Source organism: Azolla caroliniana, unplaced genomic scaffold, assembly GCF_043228905.1.
Source record: "Azolla caroliniana isolate FFs.n. ecotype wild unplaced genomic scaffold, voAzoCaro1.0.p SCAF_20, whole genome shotgun sequence".
NCBI lineage: Eukaryota > Viridiplantae > Streptophyta > Polypodiopsida > Salviniales > Salviniaceae > Azolla > Azolla caroliniana.
The window spans coordinates 12,062,435-12,072,859 of NW_028230455.1; the positions used below are offsets into that span (position 1 = coordinate 12,062,435).

General features: G+C 35.8%; 1 protein-coding gene across 1 annotated transcript; it reads left to right on the plus strand.

The window, feature by feature from the left end:
• Positions 1–4,935: 4,935 nt before the first annotated feature.
• Positions 4,936–9,360, plus strand: KING1 (SNF1-related protein kinase regulatory subunit gamma 1). The gene is made up of 6 exons (XM_087335529.1): positions 4,936–5,209; positions 6,361–6,533; positions 7,079–7,246; positions 7,935–8,210; positions 8,493–8,656; positions 8,758–9,360. The coding sequence occupies exons 1-6, from the start codon at positions 5,053–5,055 to the stop codon at positions 9,056–9,058; spliced, it is 1,239 nt and encodes a 412-aa protein (XP_087191655.1). The 5' UTR covers positions 4,936–5,052; the 3' UTR covers positions 9,059–9,360.
• Positions 9,361–10,425: the final 1,065 nt, after the last annotated feature.

The window sequence follows — 10,425 nt, forward strand, 5'->3', positions numbered from 1 at the left end:
TGAAATAATATCAGATCTTTATTATCACCTTTGAGGAAAGTATCCTGATGACAGTTATTTTGCGAAACATTGGGCAAGAGTTGAGTCTGGAACATACACCACCACATCCTTGAAGGAATCCTTCCACATTGCTAACAGTCTGCTCTACCGTAATGGGAAGGTTTGTGTTCCAGATTTGCCTGAGGTCAAAAAGAGAATTCTTTTTTAATGCCATGATGCACCCTCAACAGGGCGCCTTGGAATACATCGTACACTCGTTCTCATCTCCACTCAATTCTATTGGCCTAAGATGCATCCTGACATACATAACTATGTGACTAAATGTCATCAATGTCAGGTTAACAAAGTCGAGCGACTTAAAGCCGCAGGATTTTTACATCCCTTGGACATTCCCAATAATAAGTGGGAAAGTATATCCATGGATTTTATTGTTAGCCTTCCTCTCACCCAAAAAGGCCATGATGCCATCTGGGTTGTGGTTGATAGACTAGCTAAAATGGCCAGATTTATTGCTACTAAAACCACGGTAACAACTCCTAAATTGGCTTACCAATTCGTTGACGAGTTATTTCGTTTTAATGGGTTATCGATGGATATCATGAGTGATCAAGATCCAAAGTTTACTAGTGACTTTTGGACGCAAGTCTTTAAGTGGTTAGAAACTACGTTGAGCGTGAGCTCCACGGATCATCCTCAATCTGATGGACAAACAGAACGAATAAATCAAATTATTGAGGACATGCTTCAAGCATACGTTGGTGCAAAACCAACAAAATGGGAACGTTATCTCCCAATTTTGGAGTTTTCTTATAACAGCTCCAAGCATGCGTCGACAGGATATAGTCCTTTTATGTTGATGTATGGTTTTCAACCACGAACCCCGATCGATGTTAATATACATCATGATGAGTTACGAAGTATGCAAAACTTTCTTCGGGATATGCAAGATATGTTGCATATTGCACGAGATAATATAAAAATAGCTCAAGATAGAGCACATTTTTGCGCCGATCATAATAGGCAACATCATGTATTCAACCCTGGACAGAAGGTATTTTTACGTGTACCTCACAATTCTAAGACATTGTCTACGGGTAAGTGCGCTAAGTTAGCCCCATGGTTTTGTGGACCTTTTCAAGTCCTCAAACGCATTGGTTTATCAGCCTATCGTCTCGCTCTTCCCGATGGCATTGAAATTCATCCAGTTTTTCATGTAAGTCGTCTAAAAGAACTTCTAGGTTCTAGTGACAATACAGTTACAACTGAAACTCTAGTTACTTCTGAAGAATTATCTTCTAAACCACATGTACCAGAAAGAATTCTCGATGTTAAAACAAAAAATCTACGTACTAAAATAATCCGAGAATTTAAAATTAAATGGATGGATAAATCTATCAAAGATGCCACATGGGAACGCGAAAATACTCTTAGAACTAACTTCCCTAACTTTCCATTGCCAGAGTGCAATGTTTTAAAGAAGGGGGAGCATGTTACGAGCATGACCATATAATATCTCGTGGTGACAATTTACCGTAGTATTCTATACACGTGGATAAGTGTGAGGGTTAAACGAGAGTGTAAAGAAGGGGATGATTACTTTTAATCCTTGGGATTGAGACAACCCATTAGGCCAAGTGTGAAATTGCTTGGGGGCCTTGGGTATCACTATAAATATGAGGCCTAGATACCCTCATTTCATCATATCTTGACTACGTCGAGACTCTGTTTTGTGGTGGGTCAACTCTTGGAGTGAGCGCACCAGCACCAGGTACGACTCGACGCCACGACGGTGGTATGGGACGCCAATTGAGGCTCTAGTTCGTCTCGATCCCTTCGCTCGGGGGTGGTCGGGTGGATCAACACCCTTCTTTCTCTCTCTCCTTTCTATCTATCTATCTTTTATCCTTATCATATGTTTACTTTAGATCATAACTCTAACATAGAGGTTAAGCACCCTTAATCTAAATATTTACTGCTCATCATTTGTATTTTGATTTGTAATACATTAACCTTAGGGTCTTTTGTATCCTTGTACTCTCCTCAAACACTACAAAGAAGAATAATGGCTAATGATGAGGATTTATGTTGTATAGCTAATTAGTTTGCAATTGAAATTGATGTATTATTACTTTAACAATGTTCGTATGAAATATGTATTCAAAGCTAGAGATCAATGTGTAAATCAAGAATTGAATTATCATTGTTGTGGCTCATCCACGAAACCCATTTATCTAGATGGCATTGCCTTATAGAGAGAGAAGCCAAAGAAGTCAAACATGATTGCTCACACATTCATAACAATATTACTGACTACAAAACATGAATGTATTGAGGTATTTTCGACCATTCATTTCATGTACCTATAAGTTTTCACTGTGATTTTAACTTGGACATGTGGTTATTTGCCATGGAATTACAACTAGAACTTCTTTTGCACAAGGGACATATTCTTATCTAAACAAACGAAACTTCTCCCATTCTTCCTCTTTTAAATATAAAGATTGTTTAATCAATCTAGGATTTCTGTAATAATGCTTTTAACTATATTTGAAAATACATAGTAGTTTAATTAAGATAATGAAAATTTTATCCCATTCATTGAGTTCCTAAAACTCAACACAATTAAATATTAGCGTTCTTACACTTGGAAATGATGAACGTTCATGGGTATTGTATCACATGCTACCATATAATAATAATAATAATAAGGCATTACATGGTAGTGCAGAATAAAAAACCTTATACCTTGATAACTTCCATCAAATTATAAATTCTCCTAAACTGATGGCTTTACAAATTCATGTTGCCCGCAACCCAAGTGTGGATAGTGATAGCATTGCCTTATAAAGGCATTGGTTGCAATGGTCCACCTTTAGTTAGTTAATTATGCAAAGTGTTCTATAAATGTGTGTTGTGGTTCTGCAAAACGCATATGTCATCTTGCGGATGTGCTAAAATCTTGTTGAACTTGGTGGAGTGTAAAATTTGAAGATCGTCCTTCTTGCATATACTCAAAAGGTGCTAACCCTTTCATTTAATAATAGTATCAGGCTTTTGCCATCCATGCCCAGTTTATTATATTGCATGAATATGCCAATTAACTTATTCCATTCAAGAAAAGTTACGCAAACATCATACCATAGTCAATGAACATAGTCTATGGAGAGTCAATATATCTCAACAAAGTTTATCATCATACCACAGTGTATGAAAAGGTAAGAAAATCTACAATGCATCATGACGTGTCAAATATATATACCTAACAGTCTCTGATCCACCCACTTTGCATTGACAACACGTGAGTGATGAGATTGGCGTGATAGTTTGATGCCAATTTTGCATCGACAATACGTGATTATGTCTTGGGAGAGGGAAGATAAATACCAGAGACATATTAGACCGATAGATACATAGATAGGAAGTACTAAAGTGGGCCCAAGATGAGCCATATGAATGCTCAATACATATTGAGATACCATGCCATACTAGGGAGGGTTAGATACCAAACAAAAACATACATATAGATAGTGGGGAGGGTTAGATACATAGATAGGAAGCATTAGAGAGGGCCCAATACGAGTCATATGAATACTAGATACATAGGGCGATATCATATAGATACTAGATATGTAGTGAGACACCAGATGCCATACTAGGGAGGGTTAGATAACATAGATAGGAAGTAATAGAGAGGGCCCAACACGAGTCATATGAATACTAGATACATACATAGGGCGATACCATACAGATGCCGGATACGTAGTGAGAGACCAAATGCCATACATATAGTGGATATGTAGTTAGATACCAGATGCCATACATATAGTGGATAAGTAAGTGAGGTACCAGATGCGATACGGATAGCGGATATGATCATGACGTACCAGATGCCATACTAGGGAGGGTTAGATACCAAACAAAAACATACATATAGATAGATAGATGCATACCAGATGGACCACACCAGAGAGGGCTTTATCTGAACATATATCAAAATCTAATCTCTTACCATCTCATTTCACCTGTGTTTATGTGTGTTTTGTCTCTCAATAGCAATTTGCATATATATATATATATATATTCTTAGTGCCCATGTGTGTGGATAATTTGATTTGCTGACTTGGTTATGGATATGGATGAATCATGAAAATAACAAAAAAAAAAAAAACAGAGAAGAGAAAAACAATGCACAAAAAACAGAAAATTAAAAAAACAGTCCAAGATAAAAAAACAAACAAAAGAGGCCCACAGGAATAAAGAAAGTCAGGAAAGCCATCCTTTACCCGCTGGTTTTCCAGACATTTCTTACTGAAAGTTCTTCCCTGTTCATAGAGTTTCTTTTTCCATCTTAGAGTTTAAACAAAAGATGTGTTGGGTTTCATTATAGCTTCCAAGATAGAATTTCTGGGTTTTTATTTATCAGGGATTCCATGGCTAATGTTCTAATGTTTTGTTAGGGCTTTCAAGCTGAAATTGGGCGGTTTTATTAGGGTTTCCCAAGCTAAGATTTGGGGTTTCTCTTTCGAGCAATATCATATTTTATTTTTTGTGTGTAACAGATTTATGGTTTTATTACTGCTTAGGCGTCTTTTCAATTAGGGACCTGCAAAGCTGTTTTCTCTTCCATTTTGGGTCTAACAAAATTTTAGTGTTTTTTTACTCTAAGAGCTTTCAATCATTTCAATTTGGGTTTAACAAAATATTCTAGGGTTTTATTACGTATAGTTTCCAATAATTGTATTTTGGCTGTAATAACATAAGGGTTTAATATTACTTGGGCGTCTTTTGAATTAGGGTTTTCAAGCCTCTCTGTCTCTGACTCTGTCTCGATCTCTAAAATCCTTATTGGGAGATTTTTTTGACTAATTTGGTCAAGACCTTAAAATTCATAGTTGGTTGGTTTTCGTCTTCTTTCTTCTCGGGAATTTTTTGAAGGATTTGTATTGCGAGCATTTGAAGACCCACTTGATTTAATTTTTTTCGATATTTTGTTATCTTGACTACTTATTTTAGGGTTTTATTTTTTCTGTGAAAGATTTTGTTTTGCCTCTGATGGATATTAGGACGAAATTGAGTAGGCAACTGAGCACACGAGTGGAGGAGCTATGGGAGAGCGCTTCATCTCTTCCTCTTCCTCAAGAGGAGAAGCTCAATGCTTGCTTCGAGAAGATTCCTGTCTCTCTGTTTCCTCCCACACAACATGGCCAAGGTATTCCATATGCCGATTCTCTCACTTCTAGTTAATCTCATCATTCATCTTTGTTTGTGGTTATTATGATGTTTCTGGTTGTGATTATTATGGTTTTATTTTATTTGCTTTGGTTGTGATTATGATGGTCGTTTCTGCTTGTGATTATCATTGTAATTTTCTTTCTTGTGATTATTATTGTGTGTCATGGCCATATCATATTATGTTTCTTTTGTGATTATTGTGGTCGTGTTGTACTTTTTTTGGTTGTGATCATTGTTATGTCCTGGGATTTCTGTTGTGATTATGCCCTTGTCCCAGTATCTTTATTCTGATTATGCCCATCTCGTGGTAATTTTTTGTTGTGATTATTGCCATGTCCTGGTATTTTTGTTACGGATTATGGCCATGTCTATATATATATATATATAGATTTCAAAAGCCATATCAGAACTTTTGTCTGATTTCTCCTGTGGGCTGAATCAGATGGCAATTGTATGTATATGCATGTTATTAATGCACATATACATCTCCTGATCTCGCTCTTTTTATGCATAAATCTATGCATGTGTGTGTATGTATTTATGCATGGGTATGACATATGTTATACATATGTTATATGTATGCTATGTGTCTGTTTGCATGAATATATCTATGTGTATGTAAGTATGTGTTCATGTATGCATGTGTATATGTGCGTGTATCCATGTATATATGTATTTATGTGGATATGCATATAGCTTATGCACATATGGACATGTATGCATATATTTTCGAGTTCGTATATATAATGATAACGTGCTGTGACCAAATGTGTACTTGTGTTGGGTTATCTCCTCTGCTGCCAAACTATTTTTGACGCATATCAGACAAATTTAGGTTTCTGCTTGGCCAGTCTTTACATTCTGGTTATGTCCTAAAAGACACATGAGGAGTATATACATATTTTTGATGATCTATTTTTGACGCATATCAGACAAATTTAGGTTTCTGCTTGGCCAGTCTTTACATTCTGGTTATGTCCTAAAAGACACATGAGGAGTATATACATATCTGTGTCTTCGTCTTTTGTATTGTGTAGCATAATGTACTATTATAAAGAAAAAAACGTGTATGTGTATGTTAATATTGGTAAGTTGTGTAAATCTAATTATGCTTTGTGATGGGGATAGTGATTGAGATGAGATCCGATACGAGCTTGCATGAAGCGATAAAGACGTTGGCCAAGAATCGTATATTGAGTGCACCTGTCCAAGATGTTGATGCTCCACAGGACGCCAGCTGGATGGACAAATACCTTGGTGTTATTGAATTTGCCGGTATTACACACTGGGTTTTACAGCAGGTAATATATATGTTTTTTTTAATATTATTAATCAATTCCCATTCCCCGATGCATTGGTTGGTTGTCAATTCTGATGACCCTGAACATGTAGGTTTCTCATACATTTTTACAGTTCCAATGAAGAAAGAAAGGCAATCATATAGATCAATGTTGATGCCCCATTGCACTTGTGTATATAAGTTTTCATTAGTTATACTTTTGTTGGCGACATCTTATGGTTTGAAATGGATATCCCTATGCATAAGTTTTTCTAGGTATGACCACATACGAATCTAATGAAGGAAGAAATACAATCTGGTAGATCAAGATGGATGTATTTATATCAGAAAGTTTTCATATATTTTACTATTGTAGGAAATCCTGTAGATCAAGATGGATATGCCTACATACTCATACACATTAAAGATTTGCTGTTGTGGACTAGGTATTATGATATCCAGTTAATAAAAAGAAGGGTAATCTCATAAATCAAAGTGAATGTCTGTGGAGACCTAGTTGATATCCCTCTATATGATCATGGTGGTAATTTTTGTTTATTTTCGTAGGCGGAGCTTACAACTGGGAAAGGGTTTCAATCTGGAACAGTAATTGAAGCAAAAAGTCCGAAAAGCCCGAAAAGTCCAAAGACGCCTACAACTCTGGAAGCAGTGCCTGCTGTTGGTGGCGATTTCTTTGAGGACCTTACATCCTCTGATCTTTATAGGAACACAAAAGTATGCAAGATCTTTAAATTATACTAAAATAACAACTTTGCTAGATCTATCTTTAATTTGTTTTACTTGAAAACTAGTGGAGTTGATTTTACTTCTTTAAACTATATGAAATTAAGAACATTGCTTGGTCTATCTTTCGTTTCTTTACCTAAAAGTAGTGGAATTGGGGGTAATTTTAATTCTTTGTTTACCGATAAAAACGTTTTATCTATTGTCAAATCCTTATAAAGGTCCGTTAGAATGATTGATTGATTAACAAATATCATAATATGTTGAGGTGTTTATTCTTAAAACATCTTAATATTTTTATGGTTTTAATTTTAATTGTTTATTTACTGATAAGAACATTTTATCTATTGTCAAATCCATATAAAGGTCTGTTAGAATGATTGATTGATTAACAAATAACATAATATGTTGGGGTGTTTATTCTTAAAACATCTTAATATTTTTATTGTTTTTATTCTAAAATTTGGGAGGTATTTATATTATGAAATCTCAAAAATTTAAGGTATATTCTCAAATGACATGATTATAAATTAATGTGATTACAAATTAAGCTAACATGGGTATTTGTTTTGGTTTCAAACACCTCCAGTAAATCCTTACACGCATTCAGGAGTTTACTTATGAACATTTGTAGCCCCAGTGAATCTATTTGTGATTATTTTGTCCTTGATTTCGGTAGGTGAAAGATATCACGGGATCGTTCCGCTGGGCGCCTTTTGTTCCGGTACAAAATTCAGATTGCCTTTTGACCCTCTTACTCCTCTTATCGAAATATCGTATCAAGAGCTTACCAGTTGTCGAGTCTGGTGAAGGAAAAATTGAAAACCTCATAACGCAATCAGCAGTTATTCACATGCTATCGGAGTGTAGTGGCTTTCCGTGGTTCGAAAGCCTTGGTAACAAATCTCTTTCAGCAATTGGGCTTCCCAAGATGAAAGCCGACAAAGTTTTCAAGGTAAGAATTATTTTTAAAATTCCGACATTGAGATGAGATGAGATGAACTTGTCTTTGAGGGGGCAAATATATATGGGGCCAAAAGTTTACTTCGATATGAATTCTTATAGAACAATGTTTGGTGAAATAAAAAGCAATTTAGAATTATTATTAAGTTATTGGATTGTTGTAGCTTGTTATTATCCCCATTAAGCAGAGATGAACAAATCAACATTTCGAGAGTATTAGTTAGTTATGATGAATTATTGTATTCTTATGGTTTTAATTTGTTGGTTATCGTAGATAGAGGAAGACCAACCTATTCTTCATGCGTTTCAATTGATGCGAATGAAGGGCATTGGTGGATTGCCTGTGGTAGTGAAAGGTGGTAAGAAAATCATTGGCAACATAAGTATGAGAGATATTCAATTTCTTCTCGTCGTCCCCGAGATTTATAAGGCATACAGGTGTGAATCAAGTATTAAAAAAAATGTTGTTGAGGTTGAATTCTTGTTTTTATTCTCAGAAATCGAATTATATATCAAGTTTTCGGTTTTCTGTATTGTAGCTCTTTAACGGTAAAGGACTTCCTGGAAGCAACAAGAGGCTATTTGGCAAAAAACATGAATGAAGAAGATGTACCACGACTATCTCAGGTTATTACTTGCACGAAGAATGAAAAAACGAGGGATGTGATATCGAAGCTAGATCAACATAGCATCCATAGAGTGTATGTTGTCGATGAAGAAGAGAATATTGACGGAGTCGTTACTATGCGGGACCTGATCTCTAAGTTTGTCTTTGAGCCTATAGACTACTTTGGAGAATTCTTCCTTGGATGGGCGCCATCGTGTCCGAGTCCACACTAAAAAAAGTTGTTTCTCCTATCATTCTGGTGCTGGAGCCCCACATATGGGAGAAGGGTTTAGGGTTTGGGTTTAAACCCTAAACCCTAAAACCCTTAGGGTTTGGGTTTTCTCTGTAATGCTGGTTCTGGAGTCCTCATGATTGGTTCACTTTGGTGCTGGAGTGCACTTGGAAGGACACTTGTTTTTCAGTCCCTTTGGCTGTAAAAATGTATAGAATGCAGCATATGCTTTAACTAACTCTGAATTATGACTTTGAACATGTTGTAAAGCTTTGAAATGAGTTTAAAAATATTTTCGATGCATGAGAATCCCCCATGGATGCTTAGAGTAAATACAGTTTGCGCTCAAAATCGTGTATGAACAAGATTTTCAATGGTAATATTTTCCCCTCAAAGAGGATTTACGTCCTCAAGTGTGACTGTAGGCTATCCAATTTAAGGATTGGGTTTTGTGCTGAATTTGCATGGATAGAAATCAAAATCTAGTCCCTTTATGGTTTGATAGATTCATGGGATATGCAAACCCAGTTGACAGTACAGAATATAAGGCATCGAAATCTAGTCTCTTTATGGTTTGATAGATTCATGGGATATGGCAACCCAATTGATAGTACAGAATATAAGGCATCGATACAAAATCGAAATCTAGTCTCTTTAGGGTTTGACAGATTCATGGATTATGCAAACCGAATTGGCCATATAGAATATAAGGCATCGATAGAAATTGAAATGTAGTCTCTTTATGGTTTGATAGATTCATGGGATATGCAAATACAATTGGCAGTATAGAATATATAAGGTAGTGCATAATAATTGTTCATTTGGCATGATAAACATCGAAATGTAGTCTTGTAGTGAGATGGATTCATGGGATATGCAGACCCAATTGATGGTGTAGAAAGCTAAGGTTATTTGTTGGGCACATAGGGACATAGGTAACTGTACTTTGTTGGATATTCAATGGGACATGCAACATTGCTTGATTATCTTGGACAAAAGAAAAACCAATGCTTATGATGTATGGTGTACAATTTGAGATAACTAAAATTATGAGAAAATAAAGGACTATAGGTATTTGAAGTGAGAGTAGCTATGACTTCATGATCGAAAGGGTACTTCGTTAAGCGCTTTATTCTAAACATTTTTCGTATGGAGGAGTAATGACAATGCACATGCTTGACTTAACACATGTTTTTCTTTTCCACTTTCATTACATATAGAAGAGTATGGATTTCCTCAAATTCAATGGAAAAAGTGTGTTACATTTATTCATACATAAGCCCATAGGCAACGTGAGCTTTTCTTTTTGGCAGGCTTTGGAATGCTTGTGATGTTGAGGATCATGAGACCCCCTTTCGAGGGTAAAAG

Bases quoted from the DNA above. Each gene is read 5' to 3' on its own strand.
- KING1 (XM_087335529.1), top strand. From the start codon at position 5,053: ATGGATATTAGGACGAAATTGAGTAGGCAACTGAGCACACGAGTGGAG. The intron at 5,210-6,360 runs GTATTCCATATG...TGATGGGGATAG, and splicing joins TCCCACACAACATGGCCAAG to TGATTGAGATGAGATCCGAT. The intron at 6,534-7,078 runs GTAATATATATG...TTATTTTCGTAG, and splicing joins CACACTGGGTTTTACAGCAG to GCGGAGCTTACAACTGGGAA.